This window comes from Artemia sp. Qi Xiang Cuo, chromosome 8 (assembly GCF_049724085.1).
Source record: "Artemia sp. Qi Xiang Cuo chromosome 8, ASM4972408v1, whole genome shotgun sequence".
Taxonomy (NCBI): domain Eukaryota; kingdom Metazoa; phylum Arthropoda; class Branchiopoda; order Anostraca; family Artemiidae; genus Artemia; species Artemia sp. Qi Xiang Cuo.
Window position 1 is genome coordinate 24,955,851 of NC_142801.1, and position 24,474 is coordinate 24,980,324.

General features: G+C 35.2%; 1 protein-coding gene across 4 annotated transcripts in view; it reads right to left on the reverse strand.

Annotated features, from left to right (window-relative positions):
* Positions 1–416: 416 nt before the first annotated feature.
* The window catches only part of LOC148949267 (cobalamin trafficking protein CblD), a 64,005-nt gene continuing 39,947 nt past the window's right edge, over positions 417–24,474 (reverse strand). The window contains exons 1-6 of one of the 4 annotated variants that reach the window (XM_089092908.1): positions 18,988–19,096; positions 15,461–15,648; positions 13,549–13,690; positions 9,524–9,660; positions 5,424–5,643; positions 417–649 (exon numbers count right to left, since the gene is read on the reverse strand). In XM_089092908.1, coding sequence (XP_088949034.1) covers positions 561–649; positions 5,424–5,643; positions 9,524–9,660; positions 13,549–13,690; positions 15,461–15,648; positions 18,988–19,015 — 804 coding nt within the window. In that variant the 5' untranslated portion in view covers positions 19,016–19,096 and the 3' untranslated portion in view covers positions 417–560. Of the gene's footprint in view, positions 650–5,423; positions 5,644–9,523; positions 9,661–13,548; positions 13,691–15,460; positions 15,658–18,987; positions 19,097–24,474 lie in introns of those variants that run through there. The other 3 variants (XM_089092906.1, XM_089092907.1, XM_089092905.1) reach the window with 3 other exon arrangements.

Consider the following 24,474-nt stretch of genomic DNA (forward strand, 5'->3'; position numbering starts at 1 on the left):
CCTTATATGACCCCAGGACATAATTTACAGCCCTTGCCGTGAGGTCTGTAGGGGGGGGGGGGAGTGTCCTCCTTTATAACATAATTTCTATCTGGAAATCAACTACGCTGAACAAAATGGCGTGAATCTCAAAATTTTGATTGGATGTCTTTGAAGAAATGGCGGACGTGGAAGGGGTGTTAGTTGCTTTCCAATCACTGTTGGCTATTGAAAAGGGCACTAGCCATTCTAATTTCCAATCGAATGAGCCCTTTTCGATGTTTCTATGACAACTCCTTCGATATGAAGTGCCCTGGTCTAAGAAAAAACTAAAAAATGATACATTGCGCCAACATCGTTCTTTACTTAGGCATCGCGACTGCCCTGCCTATGATAAACATAACACTTTACCGAAAATTTAGCTAAACACAACCAAATTAAAATTTAAGATCTTTATTCTTTCAATCCCTTATGCACATATGACTTTTAATTGAACATAAAATCTGACAAAAAATAGAAATTAACTGGTAAATATATTCTGCAATAAACCTCCGTTAAACAAAAGGCAAGACATCAGCTCTCTAGGCTCCATTGTGGTTAAGGAGATCCATTTCTGCTAATACCTCAGCTACAACATCGGACTCAAGTGGAGCATTTGTAAAAATGGAGCCTTGAAAAGAAAAATCATAAAAAAGAGCACAAGACTAATCCACCATAGATCATTTCTTTTTACGCATTAAAAATCTTTTTTTCCAAAATAAAGGTAGAGGGATACAGAAACTTGAAACTAACAGAAATTATCCCGCAAATGAGGATCTACCTCTCCCCAGCTCCTCATTGTTTACACTAAAGTTTTATAGTGCTTCACTGAAAATTTTTACGAGTTTAAAAAATTTAGTTAATGAGTTTATTTACCAGTTACCCTTTAAAAAATATGAATTGAAAGTTGCATTGCTTAAAGCTAATAATGGGCATCAATAGCCTTTTCCGACCCATCCCCACTATCGTGCTGTTTACAAGAGCACCGTAGCCAAAATGTAAAACTTTAGCGTACAGAATCGTTTCTGTCCATTTTCTTTATTTACATTGGATTTTAATATCATATCCCGAATCGCCTTAAATACGAGGAGCTCTAACGCCCCCTCAAAATTCATACTTAACATTAAAGTTTTAACCTTTGCAGAACAATGCTAAGAGAAAAAGACCTAATTTAGAGTATTAGCTTTTAGAATAAAGTCCACGTTTTCAAAAAAAAATTATCAATCAGAGGGATTCTTTCGCCCTCTTAGCACCATACTGAATCCTGCGTCGTATACATTATTGCTAATAAAGAAAGACCAGAATTAAATCTGCCGCCATCTGAAAACTCATTCAATTCATTTGAAGGACCTTTCAGAGAAGGTTTGAGAATATGGGCCTAAAACACTTTTGTAAAGCCTTAAAGCCCCCTACCCCAGAAATCATTCCATTTGCCAACAACCTAATAAACGTTGTGAAACCATATTCAATAGCCTTTAGCTTTATCGGATAAGACGCCAGTAATAAACGCTCATGTTTAATGGACTGCAAGCATGTTTCGGAACGAAGTGCATACCGCCATACGCCACTATGAGCCTTTGAGAATAAAAGTTCGTCACCTTTTATTTTACTGGACAAATTTCGTCAAGATCACGCCACTTTTCGGGGGTGTTTGTTCCCTTTTTCTAAATTTCTAAAACATTTTATTTGGAAATAGAATTTGGCAAATTCAGAAGCAGCATCGCAAATGCCATTTCAATAGTTGTCGGAATTTTTGCTCGGTAGCATTTCGGCCCTGTTCGGTCCAAAATACGCCTTACTGGTCCAAGTGTACGAATTCAAATCTTGCCCTTGGCAAGATCTCTCTTTTTTAAAGCACCCAGTATGAGCCTCTGAGAATAAGGGTTTCCACTCATATTTTATTTCACTGGATAAATTTCCTAAAGATCATCCCCCGTTAAAGGGGAGTTTATTCCCTTTTTCTAAACTTATATATATATATATATATATAAAAAAAAAAAAAAATTACAAATATAATTTCTTAAATTCAGAAGCAGCATCACAAATACACATATACATCAAGGTTCAAGGTTTAATTCAAGGTTTAATTTTAAAATATCTGTACAAAATAGACATAAATACAGGGTAAACACCGGAGACACAAGGTCGAATGACAAAAACCCATTACATTAATCGTAATAAACCTGTTTAACAACAAAATAATAAATAAGATTTATTCCATGACTCACCAATAGACGGACACCCACCCCACAAACCCACCGACACCGGGCAAAGATCCACCGAAAATACCAAAAAAAAAAAAAAAATACCAACGGGCGAATAAGGGTAACCGATAACTGGCATCACACAGGGCAAAACACCCAACAAAACAATAATATCAAATGTACCCAGATTTTCAATATATTATTAATTCTTAAAATTATTTATAAGGATAGAATGAAGTTGCTTTTTTATATTTGGAAGAGATTTGCTGCAATCAATAAAGGGTAGATGAAGACACCATGAACCCGTGATTGAAAATAAGGGCGAGAACCGTGATCTCTCTGTGCTTAATTTTAGGTGCTGAATGTTCCATTTATGACGGGTTTCATAAGAATGGGCATGTTGGACAGGGAAAAAATTATTCGAACGAAAGTACGTAGGTAGTTCCGACCGGTCATATTTTACCTTAAATAAAAAAGAATTGAGGGTGAATATCTGTGAAACAGGCAAAATATTAGTTAGAAGATATAGAGTTTCAGTTTTACTCTTATTAGGATACGAAGACGGTGATGGTAAATATTTCTTTAAAATTAGATGAGCCCGGTTTTGAAGAATTTGTATCGGTTTCACATGACATCTGAATGTTGCCAAATATATCAGAGGACAATACGTAAGATGGGAATGAACCAACGCAAAATAAATGAGACGTAGGATTCCATATGGAAAAAAATGCTGAAACCTTCGCATAATACCAACCCCCTGAGCAACTTTAACCCGTAATCCATTACAATGTTCTTTATATGACAGATTTTCATCAATAATAATACCCAGATACTGGAACGAAGTTACCCTTTGAATTTGAATATTTGTAGCATGATCAAATATAGTTAAAATTCCTTGAGCATTCTGCCCAATTCTACTATAAATGATAAATTTGGTTTTTGATGCATTTAGTGACAAACGATTAGCTTTTAGCCATACAAGAAGTTGTGAAAATACGATTTCCAGATTCTCATTGAGATCTTCTTCCGAATGTCTAGTAAGTGATGATCCGGCATCATCAGCAAAAAGAACATTCAGACCAAGGTTTTCTGTCGCTGATGGAAGGTCATTTATATAAATTATAAAAAGCAGTGGTCCCAGGATTGAGCCTTGCGGGACACCAATATTTGACAACAGACATGGATCTAAAATTGTGTCGTTGATCATAGTCACTTGGGAGCAAAGACTTAGGTAAGATGCGATAAAATCGTGTGCTGGTCCTCGTATCCCACCGTGGTTTAATTTATACAACAATATTTCATGGCTTAACGAATCAAAGGCCTTCTCATCTTACCTAAATCAATTGCTGTCAGAATTTTTTCTCGGTAGCATTTTGGCCCTATTCGTACCAAAATACGGTCCTAGGCGTTTAACCCCCCGAAAATACCCCCCCCCCCCAGTGGAAAATAAGGCTTTCCAAATTTGAGAATTTTATTTGAGTTTTGTTTTGTTTACTTTCTTTTTAGCTTAGCTTTTGTTTTCTTTTAGCTTGGCGTGAGACAAGACAAAGACAAGTGAAAGAATGGGAATATATAATTTGGGCTACATATTTGCATATAAAGAGGGGGGAGGGGTAAAGTATTTGTAAAGTTTGTTGTAACCCGCTGTAAAGTCTAGCGGGTATGCGTGCAAAATGTGTTAGGTACTATTATTCTTCATCTTATGAAGTAAGAATTGTTTTCTGACTTCAAACTGTCAAGTACTTTACCCTCCCCCTCCCCTTATGTGCAAATATATAGCCCAAATTATATATTTCCCATCTATTCTGTCACGCTAAGCTAAAAGAAACTAACGAAGAAACCGGTTTGTTCCGGTCTATTTTCCGGGGGGGGGTATTTTCCGCAGGGGGGGGGGGGGGTAAACGCCGGCCACTCCAAAGTACATGCCTTACTGGTCCAAATGTACGAATTCAACTCTCCACCGCGGCGTGATCTCTTTTGTTAAAAAAAAGCTCTAGATCTTTAAATTTTAATTCGAATAGACCCTCTTATTCTAAATATTTTACAAATTTTTATTTGGAAAAATAGAATTTTGTATATTTAGAAGGAGCTTCAATAAGAAATCTTGTTCCTGCATAAATTACACTCAAAATTTAGTTTAAAGAATTTGGGCTTCAGGAGTCACTCTTTGCTGACACTATGTTACCAATAACTGTTTGATTCTTGACTCTAATAAACGCGAAGGTGGCAACCACACTATCCTTCAACTCCCTTTTTTACATTCAAGTTTAACATTCGCAAAACCATGCATCAAGAGTAATAATCATCCCTGGAAAGCGCACTCCTTATCGAACTTAATTTTAGGGCTATCCTTTCAAAGGTTTTCAAAGAGAGTTCTTCATACAAATTGTTTTAGTAGGGATTTCCCAAATGAACGCCGACAGGTTGAGTCAGAGAGGGATGCGCCCTCCCCTCGGAAACAGGAATACATTAAAAACAAGATAAATATAGGAAAATAGGAAGCAGTACTATATTAATCGCTAAAAAAACATAGGTTCTTGTAACACTTATCCCCCCCCCTCCGAAATTTCCTATAGGCACTCAGAATGACCCCTTCCCTTTCCATTTTGTGCCAGAGAGCATATGAATAAAATCTTAGAAGTTAAAATAAAAATGTCTGCTATAGAAGTGAGCTATCACCCCCAGTACCTACATTACTAGCTTAGTCCAAGAATATTCCTAGGGACGAAGAGAGATTATAGCTTAAAAACTGGATAAAAGTTCAAAAATTTGGACATATAATGCATTTCTTGAGATTTAAGGCACCCCAATTCCAAAGATCCACTAGCCCCCCTCTATAATAGCCGTAGTGCGATTATACACCTCTACATGTGATGAAGCCTAGTATGACTCAATTCACTAAAATTAAGCTTTCAAATAATTGTCCATATTAGCGCGACGACAGTAATGACAACTTTTGAAAGATAAATCTACATCGATTCTAATTTTCGGCAGCCTTTGATGTAGAATCTGCTTAGAAAATGCTTTTGTTTAATTTAATTGAATTTAATTCACATTTTGGCGTTTTTTATTTCTTTTTTTGCTTCGAAAGTAGTCTGCATCTTTAGAGCCAACATCTACAATTCCCCATCTCCAGTACCCCAAAGAAAATCCATTAAGACAAAGATAGAATAGCAAAAACAGCAAAGAAAAAAAAATTACCAACAAAACAGTGTGTTCCCCATTTGTGATGGCGCAACACTTTACAACAGCCAAGGTCCTCAATCGTGAATCCAAATTGTCTGTACCGACAATCAGTTTCAAAGAAGGTGGCAGGCGTATAATCTCCCAAATATGGACGACCAGAAGTTGGATCAACAAAATCCGCCCAGTGGCCCTGGCTGCGAATTCGCCGACATATTTCTTTGGCAGTCTCAACAAACTAAAAAAAACTATAATTATAGTCCTTGAATACTGAAGTAAACAGACAATTTCGGCCATTAAGCAAATTATGTAAATCTTGAAAGAGTATTTTTAATTGTAATCCTAAATATTTTTATCATACGCCTTTCGTTACTCCCTTCATCATTATCTATTTTTTTCGTTTTGTATAGCCTGCTTAAAATCAGTTTTGAGAGTTCCAGTTTTCTTAACATGTTTATCTGAAAATGTTGAAGAGTTATATAATATCTATTTATCAAACCTTCGGAAATCAACCTTAAGCAATATCTAAACATAAGTGGGGCAGCGACAACGCTAATAATGACTGCGTCACCTTCCAGTTCCGTTTTTCACAATTTTCTCAATATTTCGACGTCGTTTATGGCTTTAACCCGTATGCAGTCTATTATATTAGTATATGCCGTCCATACAATTGTTGACCGCTTAAAGAGAGTAGATAGATAGATGAATAGATATATAATTTCAATAGATGAATTTTTCGTGGGGTGTGTTCAATGCTTCCATCCGCACAATATTATACGTCTGACGTTTCCTTTTTAAGGTGATAGGAAAATTTTCAAGGTTTAATAGAGGAAAACGCAACGTACAACATACCGTGAATCTAGAAAAGAGCATATCAGTTGGAATCTAGAAAAGAACAGACCCACAGGGAGTCAGCTAACGGAATCACTCAACCATGATATCATATTTCAGAAAAGAAATTATCAAAAGATAGGGTCTTATATCGTAATTGTCAAAAGATACGCGTATTATATCATCTTGTATTTGAAGATACATTTTTTGTTTTGTTTTAAATATTATGCTTAGTTAATTACAAAAGAAGCTGGAATATTCCTTTCAACCGAGTCCTTAAACATATATCTATGATGTTCCAATGCTCAGCTAGTAGTTCAAAAAAATTCTGCGATAAGAACACACGTTTCTAAATTCAAAACTTACGACAGGGGCCTAATTGTTGATTCTCCATTGCTATGTAATCCCTCAGAGACCATTTGAAATTTCCTTGCAAGTAAGTCTCAAGTTTGCTAAAAACCAGACCCTGTTGAATGCCGCTAAGAAAAATTTCTAGCAAAGATACGTCCATCTTCACCTTCGAAACCTGTGACTTTGCATTGCTCAATGGTAAAAATCTGTGAACCTAAACCCGTTTGGAAACTGTGCAGTTCCACAGGAAATCTGTAACCATGGCAGCCCTGGATCAGAGCAGATTGACATCAGACCGTCCGTTTTCACAGAACGGTACCATCTCTATTGCTTTGTGATAAGTAAACAGCTTACAATCATTTGTATTTTACGCGCTATCACTATTTGAATAAGACGTCTTGCGCTTTTGCAACTTGTTTTTTAATTTACAGCTTCTGTCTCTCTACTTAACGTCTTATGTTAAGAACTAAGAAGGCCGTTGTAATAGGCGAAACAGAACGTCAGGAATTGCAACTATGACATAATATAAACTGAACTTTAGTTTCCTTTTCAAGCATAGTACTATGCCCATGGCGTTGAGGGCACCTAACGTATTCTTTGATATATTTATTTAGAACCGTCTGAATCTGTTCACCGTGTAAACCTACCTTTGATAGTAAGTTGCCAAGGCTCTGTAAACGATTCAATCAAGTACAAATGTCTAAAGTTAATAGTTGCAGCTCTTTTTGATCAAAGTTGTGCGACTTGCGGGGACTTCAAGCTGAATTATCTATTCTTTTCTGTTAGCATTTCTGACGTATCTGCCTCCATAGTGCTATACACCCATTCAAATATTTTGATAGCTGTAGTTTAATTCAAAAAGTTTATTCTCATAGGTGTTGGCTAATTTCTATTTCGTCTGGATTTCCACTTTAGTTTTCTTCTTTAATATATAAACAAATTCTATTGCACTTTTGTCATTTCAGTGTCGTCTGAATTACGTCACCATAATGAAACATTGCCAACATAAGAGTGTCCTCCATAGGATTTTTTCTTTTATTACAAAAACTCTCTGATCTTCAAACACCCTAGGCTAGCACAGTGAATTAATGCTCTACTTGAGAATATAAGCTTCAGGGTTTGTTTCCTACTTCCACAAAGTTTGGACACAGGATTGCAACCTGTTCCTGTGAAAAACAACCACCACAACCAAAAAAAACTACCAAACATAACAAAAAAAACATCAACAAAAAACCAGCAATTGAGAAATTCCATCACACTAAGTCTACAACCAGGCGCTTACGGAGAACTGTTAGCTTGAAACCTTTGACTTTAATCTTTACTACAACAGCCCAAAATGTTTCTTCACTTGAATTCAGGCAGCCAATTGGCCCTGTACTTTGGCCTTCGTCCGAACGGTTCGGACTGGAAAAAGTACTTTCAATAGTAGCTAAAAAAGACATGGTGGTCTCGTAGCTAATTTCGTTGCACAGTTTATGTTACAACTTTGGATGCTACTTGAAAGAGTTGAACTAAATGGCATATTTAAACTAATTACAACCAATTAATGACACTTAAAGGTTACAAACGGAATATTTGTCCAAATTCATCAAGTCTCTGTGAAACAATCCATAGGACTACTCATCGTGGTGAATAGAATGATGCTGTAAGGCACTATGAATAGCGTCAAAGATGCACGGAGTTGGTGGTTTGCAGGTTTTTGGAGATATTGCAAACAGAAATTAGGACTACCCACACAGTAATGTCAAAGCTGCAAATTCAACCATTTTAGGTCCGATTAAATACAACTTAAGAAAAAAATAAATTAAGATTTATATGTAGAGAGTTCAAAGATTTTATATCACAATAGCAGGTTTAGTTTAGTTAGTTTTTGGAAGAATATCCATTGCTTTTGCAGCACAAGAAATAAACCTATAAAAGATTTAGATTTGGAAGTTTATTCAGCTGATGGGTTTCAGTCTTATAACCATCAAAAAAAAAAGATTCAATTCGGAACTTGCCATAAATATTCTGGCTATTTAAATTGTAAGTATCGAAAAGATTTTTTTGGTGTGAGTGGGGGTTGGGCAAGCCTAACGTAGTAATAAATCTGCTGCCAAAAAGGAAAGTCCGGCTTGAGTCTAATGGATTTCGGCAAATTCTCGCCGAGAATTCGGCAAATTTTCGGCAAATCTGTATCCCTGTGCCAGACAGCCTTTATTAAAGGCAGTTATTCTTGCAGTACACCTGTATCCTCACGCACTCTACCATCGATAGAGGTTAAGACATTATCGAAGGTCTTCTCGTTTATCCTTTTCTTAAATTGTGAATAGACCACCGTCTGCGTGTCTTAATTGGCCCGGAGCCCTCTTCTACTCTCCTGGTCGGGGCTTAGTTTTCAATAAATTATTTTCTAATCTATTAGGAAAAAAACAGGTTACAATTCTAGCTTAAGAGTCTGTTTACCGAAGGAAAGGTATTTTTTTCAATCTTCTTAGGGTAGGAAAACTGGTTTCTGCCGTGCTACAACAAAATGAAAAACTTTTAACAGTACGCGGGAAATTGGAGAAGAAGCTTCTGTCGCAAGCATTAAGGGCGTCTACTATATCTTTTAGAAAACATGGCAAAACATCAAATCTTGTCATTGGAATTACACAAAAATAATAAGGCGAAATTAAAAGGAGAAACAAAATATGATTTTGAAACAAAAGAAAAAAAATTGTTCTCCTTTTGGCCCTCGAATATAATTTTAGTTACAAAATCTATGACGTCATTCCACGTTTCAAAAATTCCATATTAAAAAAAAAAAAAAAAATTCAATTTTTGGTCTTAATTCCCAGCAGACAACTGACATAAAACAGCGGACTTTCACATAGGTACTTTCATCACATATTCAATAAAATTCGGAGCCCTTTTCATACTTATGTCTTAAAATCCGTAAGAGGTTTATGACTTACATATTCTGTTAGCTTTTCTCTTTCCTCTTCAGTATCTTCACTCCAACTGGACATATCATGTATGGTCTTTTGAGTAAACGTTAATACGGAGAGCTTACTTTTAGCTATGTTCACAGCCGGAAATAAGGTAACAAAATCTACAAGGAAGAAAAGAATACATAAGTACGGATCCTGCTTAGAGAAAGCATAAGATTGCTTAGGGATGCTAAAAACGAAACACAGCCAATGGATACGTGACAAATACTGTATGGTTTCCAGTAAAGTTGGTATTTAAGAGCTTTACAAGTTATGATTTCTACTCCGCTCACTAGCTTAGACTTATTAAAGAGCAGCATGTCTTATCAATAAATCCCAATTAACCATAGGCTCTTTACTGAATAGAGGAATAGATACGATTCCAAAAAATGTACAAAGCGGGGTGTATAAAATACCTTGTTCTTGTGGAAAATTTTATGTGGGAAGATCTGCCAAAATTTAGGAAATGGATTGTGTCAGCATAAAAATGCAATAAATCGTTCTTTGAAAAATAATAAAAAAACAGACTCTTTTTTAATCAGCAGTGCCAGAGCACTTGTTTGACATTCCGTACCATAGTATACTAAAAACAACAGAAAAGAAAACATAACAGATACTACAGATTTTAATTCACAACTCTGTACCTAGAGACCTCAACGAGGTCTGTTTTAGGGTTCATTCTCACTATAATTTTACTTTAAATATTAAATATGCATAGCTTTACTAACGAAAATTAGCAATAATTAACCACTTAAATACACACAAAAATACTCATTTTGACTTTTGGCCATCTACAAAATATGACTCGAGAGTAATCCCTTTACCCATAGATACTAAAACGAAGTCCTTTAACTCGAAACACAAACTCAGATAATTCCTTAATATGTTTAATATCTTCGGGCACATCTAACCAACATTTAGGTCCAACATGCCTAAAAGAAAAGATGGATCTCATCGACGGAGCAAAAGGCGTTTGGACATTCTGAGCTGGTCTAGTTTAATAATTATGGACCTGGTTTTCCAGCTGAAACCTAACATTAAAAGAAGAAAATTAAAAGCATTCGTAAGATTTCTGACCTGAGTCCACTTATAACCTTAGATTTCCTCTACAGTTCATTTTACTGTAACCTTTTAAATTCAAACATAGGTCATAAGTAACTAATTAAAAAAATAAATAACCTGGTTCACCAGTATTTTATTATAATTGTTTGAACCTAAGGCATATGTAAATTTTTTAAATAAATATAATAGTTCATTTAGCTAGATCTCATTTCAAACCCAACACAAACTACTATATCAAAGTTGTTGCTTTATTGCATTATGATATACCAGAGAGATAACCTAATTTCTCATACTTTTCTTCCTTTCGGCGCTATTGTATATTATCACATTGGACGTTATTAACATGTGATTTTTCTTTATAGCTTTCTTTTCTTTGCTTTATATGTTTTCTTTAGTCTAGTTTTTTTTTCGTTTATAAAGGCTCTACAGTTCATTTTACTGTAAACTTTTAAATTCAAACATAGGTCATAAGTAAGTAATTTAAACTTAATTTATCAATTACTTTAATGAACCCATTTCTAAGGTGTTTTAATGAAATGATTCCCCTGTCTGTTTTATTTCTTATATTATTTATGACTTAGACAAGGGCGTATCCAGGGGAGAATAGGGAGTTTAGTTTTCTTTTTTTTTTGTAAAGGCTCTACAGTCCATTTTACTGTAACCTTTTGCTCAGAACTGGTTGGAATTTTGGAATTGTCATTTTATCAGAATTAGTCAAAAGGCCTAATAGCTATACTTCCAGGAATGCCATGCCCCCATGTTGAAGAGGACGTTGAAAAGAGGTTGGAGGGCTGTCCTTTTTAATTGCCCCCCCCCCACCAAAAATAATATTGAAATACACATATTGCTCAAAATAGTCGAAATCTTAAATAACTATGTCTATGGGGATCACACAACTTTAGGTTTATTACTAGTTTGTTGTTCCTAAAAAAAACTAGTTTGTTGTTTCTTTTTTGTTTTTGTTTTTTTTTTTGGCTTATAAAACCTTCCGAACGTAAAGCCGAAATATTCGGATTTTTTTTATTATTTATAATTTTTTTTTTTTTTTTTTGTCCACTGTCTTGCTTTAAAATATTACACCCGTTTTTATATATTTTCATTTGCATAATTTTGTAAATGGAAAGGCAGTGTGTTCTACGAGATTATTTAGGTGCAATAAATATGGCTACAGGAAAGACGTAACCAGTGCAGCTCTAAGAGCAAGGGTCTAACATTACAAAAACCACCCATTATTTACAGGAATGGTTTATAGTGGAAAAAAAGACGGGCGTCTTTGATCATGGCAGTCTGATTGGCTTGAAATTTTAGGGATCGTTTTCTGGGCAATAGGAACCGGAAATGGGTCAAAAACCCTTTTGTGTTTGATGAGAAACCGTGAGTCCTTGGGCCAATAAAGCCTTAATGTAGATTAGTTTGAGGCCGCGAACCCAAAAGAATGGGGTCCAAAAATGGACACAACACGTTTTCTTAATCTTGTTTGCAAGTTATTGAGACTGAAATATACAACAAAAACTCGGAAAAAAAAATGGATTGTCTTAAAAAAGGGTCCAAAAAAGGGCCATGAAACTTTTTCCGCACATTATGAAACTTGTAACCGAGAGTCACCCGGCCAAAGCAACCCTAATTCACACACACACACAAAACAGTTTTTTGGGGACACGGACCGCTTAAAACGGGAAACTTTTTCCAAAAGGTCAGTAACTTATAATTTTAAGTTCTTGGGTCAAGAAAATCACAATACAGAAGAAAACTAATAATCCCCCCCCCAAAAAAAAATAAAACAGTGTATAAGAAAAGCCCAAAACATTATTTTTCGAACGGCTCAGTTACATTTTTCTGTTTCTAGCTCTAGGGAATCTAATTCACAGAACAAGTTTAGGTCTGGGGCATGGGAGTCCCAGAGATTGGCCAGAATGTTATTTTTGGATTGGAACTTAAGTCTATAAATCATGAGTTTAGATTTGCCTGAAAATTGGGTTAGAGAAGAGACCATAGTTCTAAATAATAAGGTATGAGACAAGAGATCTGCCAAAAGTGTTTTTTTTTTAAAGCCTTTCCTAAGGTGACCCCAATGTAAAAGAAAGAGAAAAAATGGATTTACCTGAAAAAAAGGCAACTCGTCTTTTACAAACGACTTGAAATCTACATCCGTAGGTCCTAAGCCTAGGGAGCCCTAGTGCGCAGACAAATTCTTATTTTGAGGTGCCTCACCCCCTTAAAATGAGGTCCAAATGGACAAAATTACTTTATATTTAGTCAACATGAAGCGTACATCATCAAGTCCTTGAGACGTGGGGACTCCAACAGAGATAACATTTATGTGGTCTGATAGACTTGCAACTTTTTTGGTAAAACGGGCAAGAACATTTGGGAAAAAATTTATTGTGGTTTGCGACAGTCCTAAATAGACCAAAAGCTTTTTTCTCTGATCAGCTTGAAACTATCAGCGTATATACGTTAGACCAACTAGACCTCAACAATGACAACAAATTTGAAGAGTAACCCCTCGACAATGGTAAACAAAACTGAAAACGACAGTACTGTTGCTGGGAAGCATTGTTGTCCATGTTGTGTTATTGACCTCATTAAGTACATACACTCTTGTGGTTAACTATTCTTCCACCTGGAATTCACTCACAAATCATTTTATTTTAGATTTTGTGATATATCACTTAAATATCCAATTATAGCCACAGTAAAATCAATTTAACTTTAACATAATTTATTCTTTCATTAATATTAATCGATTATAATATCACCCTCTCAACTCCCACCGATAGCTTCAGATAGGCTTTCTCAGTTCCTTTTATTTAGCACCCTTAGCGGATGCGAGACTAAAACTGTTCCGGCAAGAAACCTGTTTCTTGTAGTTTCATTGGTAGATTAACTTTCCAGTCTGCCTTACTGGAGTAAGGCAGACTTAAGTTTTACTGGGGCGTAACAAGTACCTTTTTTGAGCAACTCTGGACATTCCTGTAACTTGACTTCCAGCATCTCACCTGGTTTCGATCGAGCTTTCAGTTCTTCTTCATACAGCTCTTCAAGACTCTCGCTATCTTCAAAATCACGTCGGAGTTCTTGATCCAATATCTTAAAAGAAATAACGGACACTAAACACATTTTGCTAGCAAGTTGAGTTATACACATCTAATTAGTAGTGTTCTAAACCGGTCTTACCGCTGACACGAAGTCAAAGACCTAAATTGGTTGTCACAAAAAAAACCCATTAACTTTAAAAAGTAGTTTTCATGGGTCATTTAGAAAAAGCTTATTAGAATCTTAAACACAATCGTTTCTTGTCGAAACCTAAAGGTTGATCTTTACACAGGAGCAATGTCCTTTTGCATCAGTCTTTCGGCAAAAAATAATATCGGCAAATAAAAAAAAACAATAAATACGCAGAGAAGTGGGAGGGGAATGTACAAATTTTGAATATTTTTTTTGGGCCTGAAAAACGTTACATTAAAAAAAAAAAAAATAATATTTTGTATTTGTAAAAAGAGAATTATTTTTGAGATTTTTTTTTTTCAACAATAAGTGTTTATGGGACTGCAGCCCGGGTTGGTATAAAATATTCCAAGCACTGGTTATGGCACAAAGTTAATAAAAAACCTCTAAACATCTCTTTCCCTTATTCTCGCTATTTATATATTTTTTCATCTTGCTTTTTTTTGCCCAGGATCATGGTAAAAACTATCCAAAGAAAAAATAGCTAATCATGTCTAGTTTTACATGTGGAGGTTGCATCTCTAAATTTTGTAGCAAATTCTATATTTTTACAAATAAAGAAGAGCAATTTTTGATATTCCACGCTCATGTTCCACGAAGTGACAGTAAACTGTTAGTAATGATTGGGGTGGCAGAAAAAGACCTTATATCTTGTCTAAAGCCAGCAGCATGTAATTAAATTTCACAGGACTAAAACTTAGATTGTTATACAACTGTATCTGTTGTGCCCAATTAGTCCTAAAAAAAGAAAAGAACTTAGATGACCTATTTGCTAGTGAATCGGTCGATTGTTTTACGAGCCAGTAAATAATTTTATGCTTAAAGTTCTATTTGGAAAGATCTTACCAATGATTTACACACAAATTTAGATGATTAATGCCACAATTATGGTTTATCACCGTTATGGTCTGTTGGATCTAAAAAAAAAAAAAAAACAATAATAAGTTACAAGGAGTCAGGAACAGCGATATTTATTATCTTTTTTTTTTGCGGAGACCCATAAATAAGCTTCGCATTTGAAAGTCGTATTTCCGACCAAAATATTTACTTTTCAAACTTTGTAAAAATCTCCACAGGTCAATGTTACAGTCAATTTAATCCCCTCCTCCCCCCCCCCCAAAAAAAAGAAAAGATTGGTGACTCATGAGGAGCCGATACTCTTTTTTTTTCGAGGAACGATTTTGCGAGCCTCTAAATAATTTTTACATTTTGGAAATAACTTACAAACGCTTTACTTTCAATAAAACATTAATAATCATACGTAATGTCACAGTTACAGTTAGTGATACCATAAAAAAGAAAAGTTGATAAGTGATGATGAGTTGAAGCCTCGACAAATTTTTTTTTCGTCAGAAGCAGTAACTAATTTTCATATTTTAGATCTAAATTTTGGAAAAATTCTTCCAATTATTTAATTTCAAACTTAAGTATCATATATGACTGTTATGGTCAATATAACTTAAAAAAAAACTCGATGAGAAGTGAACGAATCGATATACGTTTCATGGACCTTACCAATTCTTTGCTCAATATTACTTAAACTTTTCTTAGAAATCATATCGATATTATTATTTTCTGATATATTTTTAATTCGATATATTACTATTCCTTTGTTAGAAATCGAGTACTTACAGCTACTTGTCTGTCGTAGTTTGTTTCTCCAGTGAGAACATCACAGTGTTTCGTTGACTTTTGGTTCTTCTGCAATGGCAATTGCTGCTGAAGACGGAAGGAGAAACCAATATTTCCAGGCAATGGCAAACGCGAATCCGTAGGCCCAAAAAGTATATGTTTTACATCCAAATGGTGTATTGTTGGCTCTAGAATACCTTGAATAATTATTAATCAAAATAATAACAAGTTTATCTGATTTGGAAATAGTTCTTCATATAGCACCCCCTCACCGTCCCTTAAAAAGAAAGAGAGCAGAGGAACAAGAAAGCAATATTTCCTGGCAATCAACTTCAAAAGGAGCCCATTCGCTTGGATATTGAAAGTTCTAGTTCCCTTTTAAAGAGTCAAAAGTGATTAGAGGGCTATCGCCCCCCCCCAGCCGCTAATTTACAAACCCATCCAATCAAAATTTTGAGATAGCCATTTTGTTCAGCATAGTAGAAAGGACCAGTAATCCCGTCTTTGGGTATGACAGCCCCACCTCCCCCTACAACCCCCAAGACAAGGACTAAAGTCACGCTATTTGCCGATTATTAATATATAAAGTTTTATGGAAGGGGTAGTCGTATGAGACATCTGAGGAGGCTCATCGGAGGGGCAAATTTTGAGACAGCCATTCTGTTTAGCACAGATGAGTTGAGCGGTCCAGTAGCTACGTGTCTAAGGATATTGGGTATGTCAACCCTACATAGTTATACAATTTGCACATTATGCTTTAAAACTAAATTAAAAGGCACTGTGTGTATGCTATCCTTCTGTCCTATATATTTAAAATTTGCAGAGCTTATCATATCTAGGGTGCTCGAACACACTTGAAGGTCATGTTTGCAGCAAATAGCTATCTCTGTTTAATGTTATTTGAAATCTAAAATTCACACTTACACGCTTTTTAAAACTTCCTCGGGACAACACCATCGTAATATGTCTTATGGCACCAAAATCTAATTTTAGTGGCATTTTTGGAGTGCAAAGGCTTGAAACCATAAAAGGTCTACTACTGAAATTTCCATGATCAAAAATCCTCATACTGATGTTTAAAATCTCCCCTTTGAATAGTCCCCTACCCATTCACCTTTGCAAGTTTACGGAAAAATTCTGGAGATTAATAAAAAGTGCTTCACACCCAAACGTGTCTAATTTTTCTTTCTTTGTTGCCCCAGCAATAGCCGGTTACTGAAACACTCCAAAAACTCTCCCACTCCATAAAGGTGTGCATTAACTGGTGGCTGGTTTGATATTACATAACAAACTTAACCCGAAGTTTCCAAATAAAAAGACGATTGGTTCACTATTCAATCCTGCTTACAAGTATAATAATCGCTACCGTCACAATATTCTTTTAGAAATTTTCTTTCAGCAGAAATGTTTGAGCCTATAAAGCTTTGGATACTCCTAATATCTCTCAATTTTTCTTCAAGTTCTTTCTGACTTGTGTGTATTTCAAGACTAGACTACATCCTATTAAAATTTAAGCCCGACCGGAGTAAAAGCTATTTCTAATCTTAGAGTTGAGGCCCAATTTCAAAGACCCTCTCTCCTCCCCATTCACACATTAAAAAAAGGATAATCATAATATTTAAGGCCGGAATCAAAATCCAGCCATTTAGAATGAAACTTGATATATTCCTACTTGAAAGGAGTAATTATTAACTTTGCCATGCACGAAAAGATACACGCAAGCAACTGCACCCACCAATAGAAGCGTTTTCATTGGCTGTCAGTGACAGAAATTTGGTACAATCACGGCTCTGCTGGTTCTTGGTCTTTGGTCTAAATCAGTTTAGCTCAGTGTTTCCACTTGCCCGGATTTTGCAGGGCAAACCACATTTTTGACCCCCTTGCAAGGAAAAAAAATATTTCCAGGAATTTTTCGGATTTTCGATCTCTAGTGTTTCCACTTGCCCGGATTTTGCAGGGCAAGAAACCGGATTTTCGACCCCTTGCTAGGAAAAAAAAATATTTCCAGGAATCAAAAAATTTATAGTCAGTCTTCTTCAGATGAAAAAGCCCATTGCTTGTATTGTAAGAAATCTCTAGCCTATGGAAATTCGGAGCTGAGAAAATATATGGGGTCCGATTACCACAAAGAGCATGTCAGAAGCCAAGATGCTGCAAATCGTGGCCCCATACCACTCAATCGCATGCTTACTGTAAACAAGCGCGAATTGGAGACCACAGAGGCCAAAATATCTGCATTTATTGTTGAAAATGACTTGCCCTGAAATGCTGTGGATAGACTTGTGCCAATGATAAAAAGCCTTCCTCCTAAGTCTGTCCTTGAAAAGGTGTCACTTGGGAAACAAAAAGTCAATAACGTAATTCGCCAAGGATTAGGTCCTTATTGCAATTTGAAGAAAATCCGTGCTTATCGACATTTTGAAGAAAATCCGCTTCAGTGATGATAGATGAAACCACAGATGTGGTTTCATCTTAGCTTGCCCAAATAGGTAATATAAGCAAGAAAATCCGAAAGAAGCAAGAAGCTTATTTTGAGCTTCTAATCAATACTGATTCAAACTTATTCTTAGGCCTTGGGTTGAGTTCAGTGAAATAAGGCTTAATTTAAATATGAGCGTTACATTATGTTTAAGTCAAAAGAGGTTTGATTTAAAGTGGGGTCCAGCTGAACGACGGTTTAGTTAAATGTGGTTGAGTTGTAAAGAGGCTCAGTCAAATTGGACTGAGTTGCATGGGGTCCATTTAAACGGGGTTTACGACGATTCAGTCAAATGGGGTTGATTTACACATGGGTTGAGTTGCATAGGGGTTCAGTTGCACGAAGGTTCGGTTAAATAGGGTGGAGTTGCACGTGGGTTCAGTTGCACGAGGGTTAAGTTAAATGGGGTTGAATTGCAGGGATTAAGTTACCAACACACCTCTTTATACAGATTATAACTTCATTGCATTACTATCATGTTTTTTGTGCTCTTTAAACGCATTTGAATATGATGCATTCAAATAAAAAATCGTTTTTTTTAAAAATAAATACTCTAAAGTAGTCAGCTGAAGGGTGCACGTCCTGCCCATGACCCACCGAAATATTGCCGAGCTCTACCGGTGAACATTGTGCCACACGTTGGGAATCACGGGTCTATGGGCACACGAAATGCAGTTCCTCCCCTCATGGGATGGGAGGATGTCGGAAGGAAAGATTTAGGGGAAACAACAACTTCTTGGGAGGGTGTAAAGAGGAAGGCGTTGAATAGATTGGGATGGAGGAAGAGTGTGCATAGCTGTGTTGTCCTCAGATTGCAGATTGGATGGTTTTGCCTTGAGTTGTTAGTAGTAGCAGTGGAGTCATATGTACAAAATAAAATTCACACCCTTCCTTTTAAGTTTTTAAAAATTTCGTTGTAGGTTAGCAACTCATTATCCCAACCAATTTTTCATATTTTTCATAAGGTTTCTCCGAATAATTAAGGTTTTAACAGATTTGTAACTAAAAAGGAGCTACTTAAACCACTGGTTTAAATAAAAGAAATTACCTAAGACTAAAGTAACAACAAAGATCATCCAGCAGCGAATCCAAAATTTACACTGAGAATAACAGTTCACCAAACTGATATTAGGGTATTATTTCAAGGCAGTTGTTTTCACTTTCATCCCAACAAGAGTTCCTTCTAGTAGATAAACAAGGCTCTAATGTTAAAGTTGGATGATGAAATATCACAAAATATGATGAAAATATAATACGTTAGAAACAAATCTGGGCTATATACTTGCACATTAGGGAGTGGGGGTAAAGTATAGCGGGTCTGCATGCAAAATGTGTTACGTACAGTTATTCCGCATATTGTGAAGTAAGAATTGTTTTCTAACTTCAAACTGTTCAAATAATTTATCCCCGTCCCCCTCTAATGTGCAAATATATATTCCAAATTATGTATTTCCCCTCTTTTCTGTCATTGCCTCAACTTGAACAATACCTCTCGGTGCAACGCACGTCAGTTGGTAGCGATTTTATGGCAGTAATTTCAAATGTCTGAAGAGTGTTTACGGATGGCAGGTGCAATAATAAATCGAATGAAGCACTTCGATAATGCCAACAACTAAATTTACATTAAGTTCCTCTTATGGTCTATTGATTTTGGTTTGAACCCCGCTCTGATCCGCACAAGCTCACACAAAATTAATAAATATTATACCCTAGACACAAAATTGATCGGTGACGATATTGCACTCAAGCGGACGGGGGGAAGATTAACGTAGATACATTTTCTAGTAAAGCAGGTTTTTATTGCAATTTAACTCTAAGAAAATTGTTTAATTATACGAGACTTGTATTAGAAGTGTTTAATAATAGAGTAAAGGATGCTTTACTCAATGGTTCGATTAAGCCTATTTAAATATGAAATAATCATGTGAGCGCAAAGAGGTCACAGACTAATTGTTTAGTTATGATTTCTCTGGAAGTGGGAGAGAATACGCTGCGGCAGTGTGAGGTCAAAAATCCGCTTGGGCCCCAACAAATCTCTAACCTATAATGCCATTTAATACTGGATAATTATATGAACTGTGATGTAGCCTGACAACACTAAACGAATCTATAAAGCTTTTCATAGTCTTCCACCATCTGTGACATTAGTAACTTTCATTATACAATTAAAATTATGTTAAAAACACGATCGTAAATCTAAATATTTCTTTAGTAGCCATGAAGCAATTGAACAGCATGCAGAAATATTGAACTGATTCATCAAGCAGCATTTTGCTCTCACCAGCTATAATACCAATAGCGGGTAATATACAGTTTTAAATTGTAAGAAATATGCTTTAGCATCACTTGAAATGAAGATCAAATAAGACATAATATGAACTCTGGAAATCCGATTATTTCTCTATCAGCTATGATACAAATTCTAAAGCTAGTCTATAGACCTAATACTATCGAGATGACCTTAATCTGAACTTGTGTACAAACTAATCATGAAATGTCCTTTAAAGAACCAAAACGAGAGCCAATCATTGAACTGAGCCATTGTGCAGAAGTGATACCAAATTAAACGTGAAAAAAAGAAGAAAATCCTAAAATGGATTGTTTCTTTATCTTAAAAGGGATTGATAATATTTTGATTCTATTAAAGGAGTCCTTAATTGGTTTGCTTTTACTGTGCCAAAACTCCTATAATATTTTGTGTTTTCAGTAAAGCGCTAGTTTTTTATAATCATAAAAGCCTAGGGAAACATAATTAGTTGGTTTATTTGTACTAGTTATATTAAATATGAATTAAATAGGCTGTGAAGTAATAATTTTTGTCCATTTTAAGTTTTAACTTCGCTATTTACTTCCCTCGGAAAAACTTTTTTTAAAATAAATCTTTGTTCGTTTCTGATTAAAATTTAACGGAGAAACAACGCTGCCATGATCTTTTTTATTTATACGAAGTAATGTATGCTCGGTTTAAATTTTTAATGTCACTTGTTAGTTTCAGTTGAAAACTTATTCTTAATATAATTTCTAAGTATCACCGATCTAGGGGAGATAAGACAGCTCTAAAAAATAGTGTAAACAACCTTGACAGCTAAGAAAAACTTTAGTCTATAACATAAAGTTCATTAACCATACTTCACAAAACAATACATGTTTTTCAGGAACGTTTTTTTCGATGAGTAAAAAGCTGTTTTTACTCGGCCAACTTCGCCTGAAAAAGCCATAATGAAGACAGGGTTTTATAAATCGCATAATGACTAGTAGAAACTAGAAGGCTACTGTAACAAAAGAAAGCTGTTTAAGGGCTCATTTAGAAGCTTATATTTATACCTAATCGGTTTTCGTGAATTTGACTTTGTGGAAATGTGCTATCAAGTCCTTAATTGGTTTGTTTTTACTGTGCCAAAACTCCTATAATATTTTGCGTATTCAGTAAAGCGCTAGTTTTGTATAATCATAAGAGCATAGGGAAACATAATTAGTTGGTTTATTTGCACCAGTTATATTAAATATATATTAAATAGGCTGTGAAGTAATAATTTTTGTCCGTTTTAAGTTTCAAAATTAATCTTTACTTCCCTCGGAAAAACTTTGTTTTTTTAAAATTAATCTTTGTTCGTTTTTGATTAAAATTTAATGCAGAAACAACGCTGCCATGATCTTTTTTATTTATACGACGTAATGTACGCTCGGTTTAAATTTTTAACGTCACTAGTAGTAAGAGTATATAAGATTTGAACCGTAAATTCAACCGTACATTCACGCCTACAAGAATATGCACCGTAGCTTCACGGAGGTGCTGATTTGAACTGTACAAGAAAAAATACATGGAATCGCTGTTGATTTGAACGGTACATGAAAAAATACTTGGAATTGCTGTTGATTTGAACGGTACATGAAAAAATACATGGAATTGCGCAAGAAAAACCCACGCGTGTGACATTAGAGTTAGACATGGGCATTTTAAAAGCTGGCAAGGTAACAACCAGACTGGTTTTTGAGGCAACACTCAATTTTTAGGAACCAATCAGAGACATCGGTGGTTGCTCAATAGACGATAACTCGACAGGTGATGGGATATAAATAAAAGCAATGGTTTTCATTAAAATTCATATAAGTAATAGAATCTACTTTAGAGAGAATAGTTTATTTGAGAGAATATTAGTAGAGAAAATGAATGTAGCATTTATATTAGTGGAGATTGATTATGGAGCCGGCAGCAGTAATGATATACGAGTACCCAATGTGGCTGTGGAAATAACCGGTGGCTGTAGACTATGCCTTGAATGGGACGATATGTATGCTAGATACGTGATATCATTAAGCAAATTTAAGCAGGAGGAACAACTATGTTTTGCTGCGAAACTGAATATTGTGCATATAAATAAACTTCGGTCAGCATTAGATGTCCTATCGAAATATATTCATGAGAACAAAAGGCATCAGTGAATATTATTGTAGTAATTATGCTCAGTAAAATTGTTTCTAAATCAATGGTATTTTTCTTTCTATAGTAGACAAGCGTATATTTTCTAGTGTAGAAAAAAAATTCTGGTTAGTCTGAAGTTGGTTGTGAAAGTGTTAGGACTCTAAAAAATGGATAGACTCGAGAAAGAGCAAATTATGGGCAATCTAGTGTGTATGAACAAAGGTTTGATTCTAGATGATGATTTTCTAGAGTTGTCTATTCAAAGGGAGATATTTTCTCAGGGAGTGCTTGTCGATATAATGAAAACGGATTCTCATCTTTGGAAACGGTTAACGATGATAAAATAGTCTTATGAGTTGACCTAGCTTCAGCAGAAGCTTAGGATAGTAGCAGTGACAATTGAGAGATAAGGAGCAATTGCCCCCTATTTTTGAAAAATACCTTTTTGTTGCCTTTATACTTTTAAAAAATACAAAGTTCAATATTCGAAGCTATCTTCAGCAGGGGCTTAGGAAAAAAGCGGCGATACTTGAGAGATAAAGATTATTTGCCCCCTAGTTTTTGAAAAACACCTTTTCGTAGTATTTTACTTTTAAAAAGTTCAATATTCGAAGCTAGCTTCAGCAAGAGCTTAGGATAGTAGTGGTGACAATAGAGATATCTTTATCAAGTGCACAATATTTATGAAAAAATAAGTATTTGTGTCATTTATACTTTAAAAAAATACAAAGTTCAGTATTTTAAGCTAGTTTCAGAATGAGCTTAGGACAGAAGCGTAGAACACTGAGAGATAGAGATGAATTGCCACCATCGTTTTTGAAAAATATCTTTTTGTGATATTTTACTTTTAAAAAGTTCAATATTCGAAGCTAGCTTCAGCAGGAGCTTAGGATGGCAGAGGTGACAATTGAGAGATAGAGATTAATTGCCCCATAGTTTTTGAGAAATACCTTTTTTGTGATATTTTACTTTTAAAAAGTTCAATATTCGAAGCTAGCTTCAGCAGGAGCTTATGACGGCAGCGGTGAAAATTGAGAGATATAGATTAATTGCCCCCCAGTTTTTGAAAAATACCTTTTTATGATATTTTACTTTTAAAAAGTTCAATATTCGAAGCTATCTTCAGCAGGAGCTTAGGACGGCAGCGGTGACAATTGAGAGATAGAGATTAATTGCCCCCTAGTTTTTGAAAAAATACCTTTTTGTGGTATTTTACTTTTAAAAAGTTCAATATTCGAAGCTAGCTTCAGCAAGAGCTTAGGATAGTAGTGGTGACAATTGAGATATAAGTATCAATTGCCCCCTATTTTTTAAAAAATACATTTTTTTGTCATTTATACTTTTAAAAAATACAAAGTTCAATATTCGAAACTATCTTCAGCAGGAGCTTAGGACAAAAGCGGTGACAATTGAGAGATAGAGATTAATTGCCACCATAGTTTTTGAAAAATATCTTTTTGTGATATTTTACTTTTAAAAAGTTCAATATTCGAAGCTAGCTTCAGCAGGAGCTTAGGATGGCATCGGTGACAATTGAGAGATAGAGATTAATTGCCCCAAAGTTTTTTAAAAATACGTTTTTTGTGATATTTTACTTTTAAAAAGTTAAATATTCGAAGCGAGCTTCAGCAGCACCTTAGGACGGCAGCGGTGACAATTAAGAGATAGATATTATTTGCCCCCGATTTTTTTAAAAACACTTTTTTATGATATTATACTTTTAAAAAGTTCAATATTCGAAGCTAGCTTTATCAAGAGCTTAGGATGGAAGCTCTGACAATTGAGAGATAGAGATCAATTGCCCCCCTATTTTTTGAAAAATACTTTTTTGTAATATTTTACTTTTAAAAAGTTTAATAGTCGAAGCTATCTACAGTAGGAGCTCAGGACGGCAGCGGTGACAATTGAGAGATAGAGATTAATTGCCCCCTAGTTTTTGAAAAATACCTTTTTGGGATATTTTACTTTTAAAAAGTTCAATATTCGAAGCTATCTTCAGCAGGAGCTTAGGACGGCAGCGGTGACAATTGAGAGATAGAGATTAATTGCCCCCCTAGTTTTTGAAAAATACCTTTTTTTGATATTTTACTTTTAAAAAGTTCAATATTCGAA